Here is a 14,405-nt window from a genome sequence, read left to right as displayed (position 1 = left end):
CAAGCACGTGTCGGGGCGGCAGCCAATCAGCGGGCGCGGCGTGACCTGTGGGGCGGGGCGGGCGGCGGGAGCCCAGAGTCGGGAGCGGACGGGCCGGACCAGGCCGGGAGCGGCGGCGGCGGCATGAGGATGCGCGGGCTGTGGGTGCTGGTGCTGCTGCTGGGGCTGGCTCAGATCGCCCTCCTGGCGCGGGGCGCGGCGGCACAGGAGGAGGATGGCGACGGAGGTGAGCGTGGGCAGGGGCCGGGCCGGTAGCGCATGCTGGGTCCCGCCGCGGGAGGCGGCGGCGCGGCCCCGGCGCCGGGCGCTGCGAGGAGCCCGGGCTGGCGGGGCGCCGCTGGGGCTGGGGTGCTCCTCGCAGGCCTCTGTGCAGGGCGCTGAGCCCGCCCCGTGAAGGCGCTGAGGTCTGTGCGAGCAGCTTGTCCCGGCGCTGCTCGTCTGTCCTGCGCCGTGGGGCGGCTCTGCCTCGCCTCTCCCAGGCACGGAGTTAACAGCTCGCTAACAATTGGCCGTGTTGGCAATCCCTGGCTTTTAAATCTCCAGGGAATTTGCGATTTCTTTATTCTGACTAAAACAGGTGATATTGCGGTTTCATTATCTGCAGAGGGACTCTTCATCAGGAACTGTGGTGATAAAATGAGGTATAGTGGGTGCAGATTGAAAAAGGAGAAATTTAGGTTCGATATGAGGGAGAAATGCCTTTCTCTGAGGGTGGTGAGACACTGGAACAGGTTGCCCGGAGAGGTTGTGGATACCTCAGTCCCGGTAGGGTTTGACCACCAAGGAGTGGCCTAGTGGGAGGTGTCCCTTCCCATGGCTGGGGACTAGGGGACTTGGGACTGAAATCTTTAAAGTCCTGTCCAACCCTTAGCATTCTATGATTCTGTGACTGAGCACTCTTTTCCTTACTCCTTTGTTCAGGGACCCTGTGCGTTCTTCGTGTTTCAAACTGATTTTTATTTTTTTTTTCCCCGCACAGAAGGAAGGCCTATTGTTACCGTCTTCTTGGTGTTTCTTCCTACTGCCTTTGAATTTTACTGACGTGTGTCTCCTTTCCAAAATTAGCTGAAACAAAGCTGCTCAGGCTTATTGAGTATAGTGCCTGTATGTAGGAGGCAGACATTTGAAGGTGTTTCTTTTTTTGGTTTTAAGTTTCTTTCATGTGGATTTTGGTAAATTATGCATCTTTCATATTTCCTACATGAACGCTGCTGTATTTTAAGTGTTAGAGGGCTTTTATAGTGACTGGATTATGGATGATCTTCGGAGCTCATGTCCTGCAACTTTTTGCTTGCCTAACAGGCACTAAAACTTGCAGAAGTACATTTAAATCGTTTACCCTATTTGTGTGACTAACTGTATAGTCTGTAAGATAAGGGTGAAGATATGTTCTTAATGATATAGCAGCTGCAATAAGGAGATGGAAATACAGAATCTTCCTGTGGAGCACTTTTCTTCTGCTGTAAACTGTAATACAATTATTGTGTCTCTTTCTCGGCTTTTAGCTAGAGCATGGTTATGGTTTCTTTGTAACATGTGACAAAGCCTAGTACTGATGTCCCCTGCCACCTTCAAAGGGTGAAGTAACACCTGTGATGTTACAGTGTTACCTGTGGCTGGCAGCAGTGGCTCAGCTTCTTGTGGGCCAGGCTCTCGTCAGTATTTCCCATGCTTGCTGTACTTCTCATTATAGGAGTTCTCGGGATCAAAGGTACACATTGATGGAAGTATCTCCTGCTCTGTGGAGCTGAACACTAATCCACTCCCCAACATGAATCGTTTTCCAGGTTCTATTGCGTGTCTTGAATTTGTATATAGATCATAAACTAGGCTTTACAAAGCCTTTGCCTCAAAAGTGCACATAGTTCGGGATTTCCATTTTTGCCCTTGGAATACAGATTTGGATGAGGTGGAATAAATTTACTTTGCAACAGGGAAGTAATCTTATGCACATTGATTGTTGGGGAGATGAAAAGTTCCGAGCAAACCCAGCTTGTTGCACTGCATGATTTGGGAAGTGAGGTTTGAGCAGGGCAGGGAGGCAGATATGCTGGAAGTGAGGTTAGCCTGGATCCTGACCACTACTCCCTTAGTATCCTGATGATGGGAAAGGAGGGATCCTGTAGAGGATCCACCTCAGAAAAGATTGAGGGGGGCTGATATTATTGAAAATCTTTTGAATGCCCTAGCAACACATTATGAGTCCTGAGTTCTGGGTTTCTGGTAATTGAGCTCATCCAGTTAGGGAACAGTGTGCTCCTCTAAATGAAACTTTCAGGCAGAATCCCAAAGTCATTGGTATCTGGATGCAGTTTTTTTTTTTGTCCAGGATCTGCTTTGTTTAAGAAAACATTACTAGGCCACATTTCTGATAAACACTGAGTGTTCAGTGAAGTTACTGTAAGAATTCATTTCACGGTAGTTGTCATCTTAACGAAGGCTTGCCAGCCAGAGTCATGTACTTCAAGTCTTAAAAAAAGTACCTTCCTGATCACATTTTTTGACTTGTGTAGTAAAGTGTTGAAATTTCTGGATTTTTTTTTTTTTTTTCTTCCCTGAGTGAAAGGGTTTTTTCCCTATTTTACCAGATGGCAGATTTTAGCCACAGCTGTCACAACTGTTGGTTTGTCCACTGGCTTTGCAAGTCTCTTTAAGAAATAAAGACACTTCAGTTTGGGGGCAGCTGTTTTATTTTCATGAGCTGATTTATGCAAGTATTTATTAGCTACTTCTGCCACTTCATGTGTCACAGTTACACTAATTCTCTTTAAATTGTAAATCTTCAATGCAGAGGAAAGTTTATTGGTTTTAATGGGGGAAAAAAAGTCCTGCTTACTTCTCCCATGGCTGGGTCCCTGAATGAGGTCTTTCAGTCCCAACAATAAAGGGATGGTAGAGGTAGTAGCTATGATAGCCCTAGGTGTTGGTGAAGCTGGAAGCTACAGAAAGTAAGTCTGCACTCTTAAGGACCAATATCTAAGTGTGGTTAACTTTTTCTTTAATGCACACCCTCCTTAAGCCACTAGGGAAAAGGTGGAGTTCTGCTGTTCCAGTGCTATTGTCCTGCCTCTTTCTCCAGGGAGGAGAAGTGGGTGTGTGTAATGCCCATGACAATGTGTCACTGTCCGGGAAGTTTTACCTTCGAAGGCTGTACAGCCACTTGCAGGGGAAGATACAAAATTATTTCAGCTAGGGATGGTGGATCTAATGGTTACATTTTCCACTGGTGCTGGATGCTTTTGCAAGTTCTTGTTCTTGGTTGTCTAAAAAGCGGGTGCCACTGTAGCTGCTGTGGTCTTTGTCTCTCTTGAGTGTGGGTAGTGAGCAGGAACAAGGGTCACAACCTGGTGGATAATTTGAGGTGCAGGAGCAGAACCGGCTGGCTGATTTTGCTCGCATTTCTTTGTGTCAGGAAAAATCATATCTTAAGCAATTTGCCAAGAATGCAATAGCCAGGAATTCAGGCACAGGCCAACCAGGAGCAACCTGCAGTGAAACACAGCCCTCAGAGCTGCTGGGTACCCATGTAAGGCACAAGTTTTGCCTGCTGAAGCCCCCTGAAATCCAGCCGCTTCACCTGGGCGGTCCTGCAGGTATGTTACGGCTAGATTCACTCAAGAGTGAGCAAGTGCTGCAACACAGGAGGCATTGTCTGCTTGCAAATAGTGCTTTTAGCTGCTTCAAAGATCAGGTGAAACACTAGTACTTGTTAAGGAAACCTAATCCAGCTGACTACTCTTGTGTGATAAATGATCTCCTGTGATCTCTCCCCTCATCAGAAGCTTTAGTATTTTTGTGCTACATGAAGACCCCATACTGTTTCCTGAGAGCATGTAGGCTTGTTTTTGTATACTTTCTATTAAAATAAAAACAGCTATTGCAATTAAATGGCATAATTTTATCCATGGTGAAGTTGTCCCTGTTGTCTGCTGTTGGTCTGAGAAAAGTGGGTTTTGTTTTGTTTGCTTTTTCATACCTGGACAGCACATATTTATCATTTTTAGCTTTCAAGTTCCTGATGAAATCGGAGTACTTTCAGAATACTGCTGCAATAACTCCTCTCAGCTTAGTCAAAAGCCAGTTAAAGTTAAATAGAAAATAATTTTGAACAAGAAACCTTAATCCTTTTTTCTGTTCTTTAAATTTTTTTCCCATCCTTCTCCTGGGACTCCCACTGGTTGAAAGTGACTTAAGCTTCATTGTTTTACAGTTTTAATTTGGGATGAGATATTTTCATTACTTGTTCTGTAACTGAAATTCTTTTAAAGTCCTTCAGGAAGGTCTGGTTTCCTTGAAAGATAATATATTTTTTTTATATATAAAAAAAAAAGTTTAAAGGAACATATGAAAGGTCAGATATTGAAAAAAACATCTCAAATTCCAAGCTAACAACAAATGAACCAGTAGAAATGTCCTAGCTTCAGCTTTCACGTGCTAATTTTGCCTTGGTAATTTAACAAATCTTCTTTCTCTTTTAAAGGCCTGTTCTAGACCAGTGTTATTTATCTTAAATCCAAGGCCTCCCTAAAAGTTCTTTGAAAGAAGACGCTTTCACTGCTATATCTTTTATTATTATTATTAATTTTTTTATTTTATTTTATTTTTAGAAGGATACCTGGCATTTGTCAGGTACATAAGTGTGGGTTTTCATGGGACTCCTGCAATCACTTACTTGATTTTACACTCAATGCTGTGTGGTGCCAGAGAAGAGTGATAGATGCTCCTGTGAGTGGAGACTCCTCAATGAATACCAGACCTGAAACATTGCTGTGACTGAAAGCAAGAGTGACAGAGGTGGATGGAGCAGTCAGGAAAGAAGCACAGTCTTGAAGTGCTGCCTCCAAACCACCTTGACAGTAGAGAAATTGTAACATTTGGGTTTATAGCAAGTGTTGTCTGTTTATTAGACCTTCAGACAGGCAGCACATAGCTATTGTAGTGTTACAGGTCTTGTGAGTAGGGGTATGAGGGAAGCACTGGGGACAGATAACACTTACTTTTTTGGTGTAAGACTAATTTTTCGAACTTCAAATTGGCTACACTTAAAGGACAGCTGTTCTGTTGCATGATGAAGGGGTTCTGTTTGAAGTTCAGGTATCATCTGTGTGTCCTTCTTGCCCAGCAAAACTTGTCTCACTGCCCACATTTCAAGGAGATGTCCACCAAACCTTGGTGGCAACTGTTGCATAGGTTTGTGTGCTTTAATTCTTCTTGTGTCCATTTTGTTAGTTCATCCTGAAATGTGAAATATCTGTTGATACTTTACTGAAATATATATATATACTGAATATATATATATATTCATATATAATATATAATACATTCATATATTTTATATATATACACTGAAATATATATAACCAATATATAATGTTAAACTTGACACAATCTCATCTGTGTCATATTCTTACCTTTCCAGAATCTGTTATAAAAGAAGCTGATGATGATGGTGATGATGACGACGATGAAGAAGAAGATGATGAAGATGACGACGATTCTGTAGTTAAAGAAGAAAATGGTGTATTAGTCTTGAATGATGCAAACTTTGACACCTTCACTGCAGACAAGGACACTGTGCTGCTGGAGTTCTACGCACCATGGTGAGTTCACAGCAGTACCTCCTTGGGTGCAGCCTCAGAGGGCTTCTCTGCCAGGACAAGCTCCTAAAAAGCTTGGGTTGCCACCTTAAAGATGACAAAGGAGTAACTTGCCTGCAGGAGATGCTCTAGACTCTGCTGTAGTTCAGAAAAAGATGGTTCTGGTGGTGGTGAAGAACCTTTTTTCCCTCCCTTGTACCATGCAATGATGACCCAGACATGGGTCATACTGAGGGATCCTGTGCCTAGGGGAGCACAAGCCTGATTCTATCCTTGTTTTATGACTGTCAGGGAACACAAATGGTCCCAGTGAGGCCCAGGAAAGTCATGCAGTGTGGTCTTGCAGCCTGCTATCATCCTGTGCCAGTGCTGGACCACTGAGAACGTGTGTACTTGCTCATCTAGACGGAGTAATGAAGGCTTCCCTAGCAGGGGATTTGCCAGAAGGTTTTCCTTTCCAAATTCACATTTCTGTCCTTGCCAGAAGGGTTTGGTGTGATTAGGGACATAGCTTGTTTGTATTATCAATTTAAGCAGTGCCTCATACATCTACCTAATGATGGCAGTTCTGCTGGCATCCCAGGGTATACAGCACCACTGGTCTTCTCCAGGGAGCTACAATGGACTTACCTGCATATAACCAAGACAAAGGATTTAGGCCAGGATGTGTCTTCTCTTGGATTCTTCCAGATTAGGGGTAGTAGTGGGGGAAAACAAGAGTAGAAGATATTTTCAGTAGAGTTGCTGAGTTAGTGTTGCAGCCAGAACCTCTTTTCCTTTGTGGTTCAGTGATACAAAAATGGCTTACTCATTGGTCCTTCTCCAGCCTTTGAATAGACGGGGAATATGATCTTGCTTGAGGTGGAGTTGATTTTAACTTGTGCCATTCTTGTCACAGAGAATCCCATCTCTGCTTGGCTGTAGGTACTAATTCTTCAGCTGTAGTTTGCCTACATGGAAACTAAACATGAAGTTTAATTTATCTAAGCAGAAGGATGTGTGTCATCATAGACTAAACACCTCTCCTGTTTTTCTACTCCCCCTCCTGCCAGCTGAGAGGCTGAGGAGCACAGGCTGCCACACACTTCTTTCTGTTTTCCTACATTTTCCTGGTTTCATCTTTAGTTTGTCAGGCTATATTTAGCATTTCTTATGCTAGTATCCTTTGTCATGCCTGCTTTTGCATCAGGAGCCTCTGTTCTTCCTGGAGAGTTCTAGTGTGGCCATAGAGGGAGCAGATGTTGTGTTACCATGGTGGGTGTGAGATTTCATTAGGCCAGCTTAACTGCTGGTTTATTTTCTCTTTAGTTCTATTTAGGGTGCTAGGGAAAGAAGATGAACCTAAAGGAGAAGCTGAAGTTGAATTGAGACCGTATTTGTGGGGGAAGGAAGGAAGTAGGAGTAAGGAGCAATAAACCTTGTAATACAAAGTTTACAACTTTGTTGTAAAAGCAGTTGTTGATTTTTTTTTACAGTACTTTTATATGGCAATACATTCCACAATGAATGAAAATTAAGGGAAAAAAATGTTTTTGATATGAAGAGTACATTAGCTACGGTTGCTCTCTACCTCTCTGTGAGGCAAACATGTAGCAGGACAAACATGAGCACCTCTGTACCTACTTGTGTCTTCTCTGACAGGTGTGGGCACTGCAAGCAGTTTGCTCCTGAATATGAAAAGATAGCCAAAACTCTGAAGGAAAATGACCCTCCTATTCCTGTAGCCAAAATAGATGCTACTGCAGCCACTTCACTGTCAAGTCGTTTCGATGTCAGTGGCTACCCAACCATCAAAATCCTGAAAAAAGGCCAAGCTGTTGACTATGATGGGTCTCGGACGGAAGATGGTAAGCACCAGTCCTTTGCAGTTCTCTGTAAGAAAGCAGAGTAGCATATGGCCTTGTTTCTTAATTTGTGGCCGTTTTGAAGGACTCTGATCTCAACTTATTATTAAGCCAAGTAATATTATGAATATATAATATATATTATGAATGCTGAAATATCCCCTGTTCTCTCAACGGGCTGCTTGCTAGAGGACAATTTTGCAGGTAGTGGGTAGTGCTGTTACTGACAGAAGGCTTCTAGAAATATGACTTGTCTAGAAGAGGAGGCAGTCTCATTTTTGAAAGGATCAAAAATTCTGAAGGATCAGACAATAAACATTTGATCTATATATTGACTGTGTAGAAACCCACTTTTGCTTAATTAATATGCTCATCTCCAGCTAGAGGGGGGGAAAAACTACCTTTCCTGGCTGTTTTGAGATGGAATTCAGTGCTGTAAAATACGGATCTGTGCCCTGCTCTATGGGGTGAAGAGAAGACCTTCTTGGCAATGCCAACAAGGAAATAAGGCATAAAGAAGCTTGATTAAGAAAGTGTTCTCATGTAAGCTTGATGTGTAAGCATTGGTCCTACACTGTGCTTGCCACTCTGATTTCAAATTCTTGCATTTGACATGCTACTGGTGTGATGAAATGCATGCTTGCTAATTGGGTTATTGAACTGTATTTCAGCTATTGTGGCCAAAGTCAAGGAGGTTTCTGACCCCAACTGGACCCCTCCACCCGAAGCTACTCTGGTATTGACCCAGGATAATTTTGACGAAGTTGTGAATGATGCTGACATAATCCTGGTGGAGTTCTATGCTCCATGGTAAGCAAGAAGGCAGTCACCTGTGTTGTTATGCCTCTTTACACACCTTTACCTCATGCAGGTGTGTGTAGCTGTGGTGTACCTCAGTTCTAATCTGCACCTAGGAACATGCTGCAAATCACTTGCAGACTAGACTGGATCTATGTCTCAGCAAGGGGTGGTGTCCAAACCTTCACTGGAGATTCACAATATTTACTAATTTGGGAACACAGTGAGATACTGAAAACCAAAGAGAATTGGTCCTTAGTTTAAAAATGGCCTCTAAAAATGAAGCCTGCCTATAGTAGTGTGAGGCCAGGCACAGGGGCCAGCTTCAGGTCGCAGAGACACGTCTTCCTAGGCTGAAGTGTCCTCTGTGGATTCAATGATCCCATTTCTGCATTCTGGAAGACTTAACTCTTCCACTTCAGAGGTAGAAGGTACCTGGCAGGCTTAATAGCTTGTTAAAAGTGCCCTCTGCTCTCCCTCCCTAGGTGTGGACACTGCAAGAGGCTTGCTCCAGAGTACGAGAAGGCTGCCAAGGAGCTCAGCAAGCGCACGCCTCCCATTCCCCTGGCTAAAGTCGATGCCACGGCTGAAACCGAGCTTGCCAAGAAGTTTGATGTTACTGGCTACCCAACTCTCAAAATCTTCCGCAAGGGCAAGCCTTATGACTACAGTGGTCCACGGGAAAAATACGGTACTGCAACTTAAGCTTTTTCTTGTTTTCTGAGGGCATCTTTTGGTGGTAGCATCAGCTCCTTTCAATATCAAGTAAGTTAAATACACATGGTGAAGATGTGGCAGTGTGAGTAAATGGGCAGTTTTTAATTGTACTGGAATGCAACCTTGAGGGCTGGCAAAATACTCACTATTAAGTTTTAATAAGAGGGAGGACTTAAGACTATTCAGGTAGCACTTTGGCTCACAACAGGTTCAGGAGACAGTGAAGGGTCTGGAAATTCAGAAAGGAGCATTGCTCACAAGATCAACTGATATCTATGGATTGTGTGCTTGGTCACCTCTTCTGAAACCAGCCTAAGAGGGAATGTTCAGAACTGCAGCTTTAAAAACTTGGACTGAGGTCTTGCTGATTTGGTCTTTAGGTTGTTGTGGGAGGGCTGCACAGGAGGAAAGGTGTCCATGGGAAATGTGATATTATACAATGTTGTAGATGGAATTCCCAAATCTTGCAGTTTAATAAATGTTCTAAGCAACTTTTTGGGGGCGGGTTTGTCTCACAGGTATTGTCGACTACATGATTGAACAGGCTGGTCCTCCATCCAAACAGATTCAGGCTACCAAGCAGGTACAAGAATTTCTGAGGGATGGGGATGATGTCATCATCATTGGTATTTTTAGTGGAGAGAATGACAAAGCCTATCAGCTCTATCAGGAAGCAGGTAAAGAATGGTTTCAAATATTAATGAAATACATGTTTTGTTTGGATTCTGCCTGGGACTTTGGGCATGGAGAGATCATTTATTTCTTTTCCTAGTTGAGTAGGGAAGTTTGGAGAGAAGAAGTAGGAGGAAGGGTGATCTTGTACTCAAAAAATAAGTTCACACCAGATTTTGAGGCTGTAACTAAAGTGTCAGCCAGTCACACGATATACCTCTGCTTGGTAATTGTGTCCCTAAAAACACATGCACTAGAGAGGAGGGAAAATTCCATCCTGAGGAACAAACCACAATTTCTTGGCTTAAAGTCTAGATACTTTTGCTGTCTCTTACTCTAGTTTCATAACTGGCAGTCCATAGTCAGTCTTCACCAAACTCATTTGGGATGAGAGGCCCAGAGAAACAATCATCATTCACTTCTGTGTCAGTTTAGTTAGACTGTTCCTGGCAACCTGTCTGTGTCTAATTCTGGGGCTGCTGTCATAGTTGGATTAGGATTATTAGGTGATTTGTTTGCCTCAGCATGGCAAGATACAGAACTGTTTCTCAGGCTGCCCCAAAGCAAATAGTTTGGCTAGCTGACCTTGTTTGGGGGGAAGCCAAGAGGTAGGAGATTGATAAAAGAATAACTGTTTTGCTGTATATGTTTTGGGAGTTTGAGTGTGTGGAACAACTCTTCAAGTGGATGGGTTGTTCAACAGCATTTAAACAGTGCTACTGGAATTGTATGTATATTCACATGCTATTCACCCCTGGATGGGAACTGTTGTCTAAGACTGGATTGTTCTGCATCACCTTGAGAACAGGAAGAGAGTTTCCTTGCAGTTGTAATATCAAGATCTGTTACAGGCTGTCAATTCATTTCTAATGACTTTTCCTTTGCCCATACCTTAATTTTTCAGCTAATGGTTTGAGAGAAGATTATAAATTCCATCACACCTTCAGCAACGAGATTGCAAAACTATTGAAAGCATCTCCAGGAAAACTGGTTGTCATGCAGCCAGAAAAATTTCAGTCAAAGCATGAGCCCAAGATGCATGTTCTGAATCTTAAAGTAAGTAGATGGTCCAGAGGTAAAAGGTTTCTGTGTGGGATTGAAGTTTCTCTAATTATGATCAGATGGCATCTTCCTGTTGGAAGTACTGCCACTAAATATTTGAGTCAACCTGTTTGTCCTCTGAAACTATATTGCTTTGTACAATATGAAATTAGACCAGTTGTTATGTTTTCAAATAATAATTTGAATCATTGCAATATTCATTACAATATTCAGTGCTCAAAAACTGGAAGAATGTGGTGACAGCCTTGTTTTTATGATGTGCCCTTCCCTCTTTTGTATTCATGTGTGTACCAATATTGGTTTTTTAGTAGTGTGTAGCAGAAATGCCTCTTAAATCCATTTTCTTGAATTTTTTTCATGATTTCTTTACAGGACTCTACAGATGGATCTGAGATTAAAGAGCACGTGCTAAAACATGCTTTGCCTCTAGTTGGTCATCGCAAGCCTTCTAACGATGCCAAGAGATACTCCAAGCGTCCTCTAGTGGTTGTCTACTATTCTGTGGACTTCAGTTTCGACTACCGTGTTGGTAGGTTTGCTACAATTACCCTTCCTCCACTTTGAGAGGAAGCAGGCACTAAATAACTAGAAATTACCAATTCTGTCCTGTTCTGGTTTTTCAGCTACCCAGTACTGGAGAAGCAAAGTCCTGGAAGTGGCTAAAGACTTCCCTGAATACGTGTTTGCTGTTTCTGATGAGGAAGATTATTCTTCCGAAATAAAAGACTTGGGCCTGCTTGAGAGTGGAGAGGATGTCAATGCTGCCATTCTGGATGAAGGTGGCAAGAAATATGCCATGGAACCAGAAGAGTTTGACTCTGATGTACTCAGACAGTTTGTGCTGGCATTCAAAAAAGGTACAGTTTCTAAAATAGGGGTTTGCTAAGCCATATTGTTTACCCTTCCAAGAGTTCTTTCTTGGGGCAATGGCTCCAGTAGGCAGAGTCTGTTTTACAAGCCTAAAATGTTCCTGTGGCTTTAAAGAGTGAGCTGGTCATTCATATTTGGGGACTACTATATTAAATCATGGTTTAGTACTTTGTGGATGGACAGCCATAAAAGGAGAAGAAGGGTTCTAGGGAATTGCAAAACAAACTGTTGCCCATATTTTATGAGGTTATTGGGCCAAAAGGTCACCAGTTAACTAGCCTGTGTTTCATGCTGAGGCAAGTTCATTTACTGGTGCAGTGATACTTCCCTGGCAGGAGGATGTACTTCTGCCCTTTCTTAGGGGAGATTGTAAATGCTGCTCTTACCACATTCTAACAGTGTTGTGTGTTTTGCTTCCTTCTAGGAAAACTGAAGCCAATTGTGAAGTCCCAACCAGTGCCAAAAAATAACAAAGGGCCTGTGAAAGTGGTAGTGGGTAAAACTTTTGATACCATAGTGATGGATCCAAAGAATGATGTTCTTATAGAGTTCTATGCCCCATGGTGTGGACACTGCAAGAAACTAGAACCAGTGTATAATGAGCTAGGTAAAAAATACAAGAATGAGAAAAATCTGATTATAGCCAAGATGGATGCTACTGCCAACGACGTGACGAATGACCACTACAAAGTGGAGGGATTCCCCACCATCTACTTTGCTCCGAAGGACAAGAAGAACAACCCGATTAAATTTGAAGGCGGGGACAGAGATTTAGAGCATTTGAGCAAATTTATAGAGGAGCATGCAACAAAACTCTCCAGAACAAAAGAAGAGCTTTAGATAAGATGAGGGTGGAGAACAAAAATTGTTTGTACAATGTAGTTAAAATCAAGTTACTGACAAAACTTTGTGAGAGAAGAATTAAGCAGTTTTGAGCAGAGATTCTTGAGCAGTAAAGCAATTGCAGTATCTTTTTTTTTTTTTTTTTTTTTATATGGCAGATGAGTTTTTTTCTGGACACTGAACTTAATACTCTAATATGAATGTCTTATGTTAGTTACAGTTTTGATCTTTGGAGAAAAATACATCCTTTATTTTTTTGTGACTATCTTGAGCTTTATTCTTTGACTCCAATGCAGCTGTTTTTAAGTTAAAAGATACTACCAAAAAGAGAGAAGCAGATCCCTCAGACAAATGGATTTCTCTTATTTGTTGTTATGGTTACTGGGGGGAGCAGTCTTTTCAGCTAATCTTTTGTGTTATGTTTCTGTGTACCTATTCATGTGATTCTATCAGTGTATTCATAGCTGAGGATAAGAATGGAGGTTTTCTGAAGTGTGGATGAATTATTTGGTCCTACTGAGATAAGACACAGGGACTTGCTAACTAAATATGCTGTAGACCTGTTTTAGCTTTGTGCCTCTCTGTAGAGGGGGTGATACTAAAATAGCAAGTTTTTCTAAAGTACCTCTCTTTACCAGTCGTTACTGACCCATTTACATCTTAGTCTTCCTAAATATGTTTTGGAGTAACTGGAGTATGGCAGAAAAAGAGCATCTAGTGGGTGGTAATGCTGGGATTCTGGTGTCAGATCTGTGTGTTACTGTCTCATTTCCTTTTGCAGAGAAGAAAGTTTGATAGTGATTCTTCTTTGGGTAAGCAGACTGAGACCTTCTAATAGCCTTTATTCCTCTAGCAGGTATTGCGGGCACAAAGAATAATCACACCCTCTCTGCGTTCCCCTTGGGAATATATGCATTTAAAAGTAGGTTTTTATCTTGTATGGCCCAGTTTAGATATGTCCATAAATTTATGGGCCATGTTGAGATTGCAGACTTAGGTGCTATAGAAGCACTGTCTGCCTTCTCTCAGAGCTGTGATGCTGTGGTGTGTGGGACTTGAGTGTCCCTGAGGCAGTTTTGATTCACATCTCATTTTACAGGTAGTTTTTTCCCTTACTGTTTTCTGTCTTACAAAATATCACCAGTCTTCCTTCAATAATTGCTTGTTGCACTAGTTTTTAGATTTTGGAGGGTATGCCAATCTAAAACCATTACCATTTTTTTTTTTTTTCTTCTGGGGAGCATTCTTCTGTGTAGCAAGGATAAACCCACTTCCAGGAGGTGGCTGTTCAGGTAGAGTCTGAGGACCCAAAAGGGACTGCAAGGGGCTTTCCTACTGTACCTGGCATCCCTATTGAAGGGATGTTCTTCCCTTCTGCCTTAACAGGGGATTTTCCCCCACTGTTAACAACCCACACAGCAAAGCATAACTATGAGATTATTTTTGCAGAGATGTATGGGACTGCATGAAGGCTTTCCCCTAGAAATGGTTTAGCCAAAGATAGTGAACAAAGCTCACCAGCAGATTTTGAGTGAGAGGAACAGTATAAAATCTGGGAGTGCTGGGGTGGGCCTGAATGCTGTTCAGCTCCTGTTGTTTATCAGCAAAAGCTGGGAAATGCTAAACATTAGCATTTGTGTTAAATAAGCATATTAACATTAACAGTAATGCTTATTAAGCACAAGAAAAAGTGTTAAAGTAGTGTCATCATTTATGTCAGGCCCTACCATTGTCCATTTCCTCCTTTTGGATTAGAGGTTTGGTTTTTTTTCCTATTGTCCTTAAGTGGACAGATGCCTGTTAAGCTTAGGCAGTATTTCATCTACAAGGCTCTTACCAGGTAAAGTGCATTATCTTCCCATCTGTCATTTCTGTTTGAAGCTCTTCTGTAGAGCTTTCAAAAGCTATAATTATTCTAAATGTGTTGTGCAGGCAACAGGAGCGAGATCAGACTTTGCTGAGCACCAGAGGTGATTTTTTTCAGCTTTAGAGAATATACGTG

General features: G+C 42.4%; 1 protein-coding gene across 1 annotated transcript; it reads left to right on the top strand.

Moving 5' to 3' along the window:
* The first annotated feature begins 48 nt into the window (after positions 1-48).
* Positions 49-12,668, top strand: PDIA4 (protein disulfide isomerase family A member 4). The gene is made up of 10 exons (XM_086845916.1): positions 49-226; positions 5,420-5,600; positions 7,239-7,444; positions 8,113-8,251; positions 8,725-8,930; positions 9,475-9,633; positions 10,533-10,684; positions 11,063-11,219; positions 11,314-11,547; positions 11,985-12,668. Exons 1-10 carry the CDS (start codon positions 124-126, stop codon positions 12,398-12,400), a joined length of 1,953 nt encoding a protein of 650 aa, XP_086702042.1. The 5' UTR covers positions 49-123; the 3' UTR covers positions 12,401-12,668.
* The last annotated feature ends 1,737 nt before the right edge of the window (positions 12,669-14,405 follow it).

This window comes from Cyanistes caeruleus, chromosome 1 (genome assembly GCF_971803275.1).
Source record: "Cyanistes caeruleus chromosome 1, bCyaCae1.hap1.1, whole genome shotgun sequence".
Lineage (NCBI taxonomy): Eukaryota > Metazoa > Chordata > Aves > Passeriformes > Paridae > Cyanistes > Cyanistes caeruleus.
The sequence above is the reverse complement of the archived record's forward strand: the minus strand, read 5'-3'. Positions and strand labels throughout refer to the sequence as shown.

Bases quoted from the DNA above. Each gene is read 5' to 3' on its own strand.
- PDIA4 (XM_086845916.1), top strand. From the start codon at position 124: ATGAGGATGCGCGGGCTGTGGGTGCTGGTGCTGCTGCTGGGGCTGGCT. The intron at 7,445-8,112 runs GTAAGCACCAGT...ACTGTATTTCAG, and splicing joins TGGGTCTCGGACGGAAGATG to CTATTGTGGCCAAAGTCAAG. The intron at 11,548-11,984 runs GTACAGTTTCTA...GCTTCCTTCTAG, and splicing joins TGTGCTGGCATTCAAAAAAG to GAAAACTGAAGCCAATTGTG.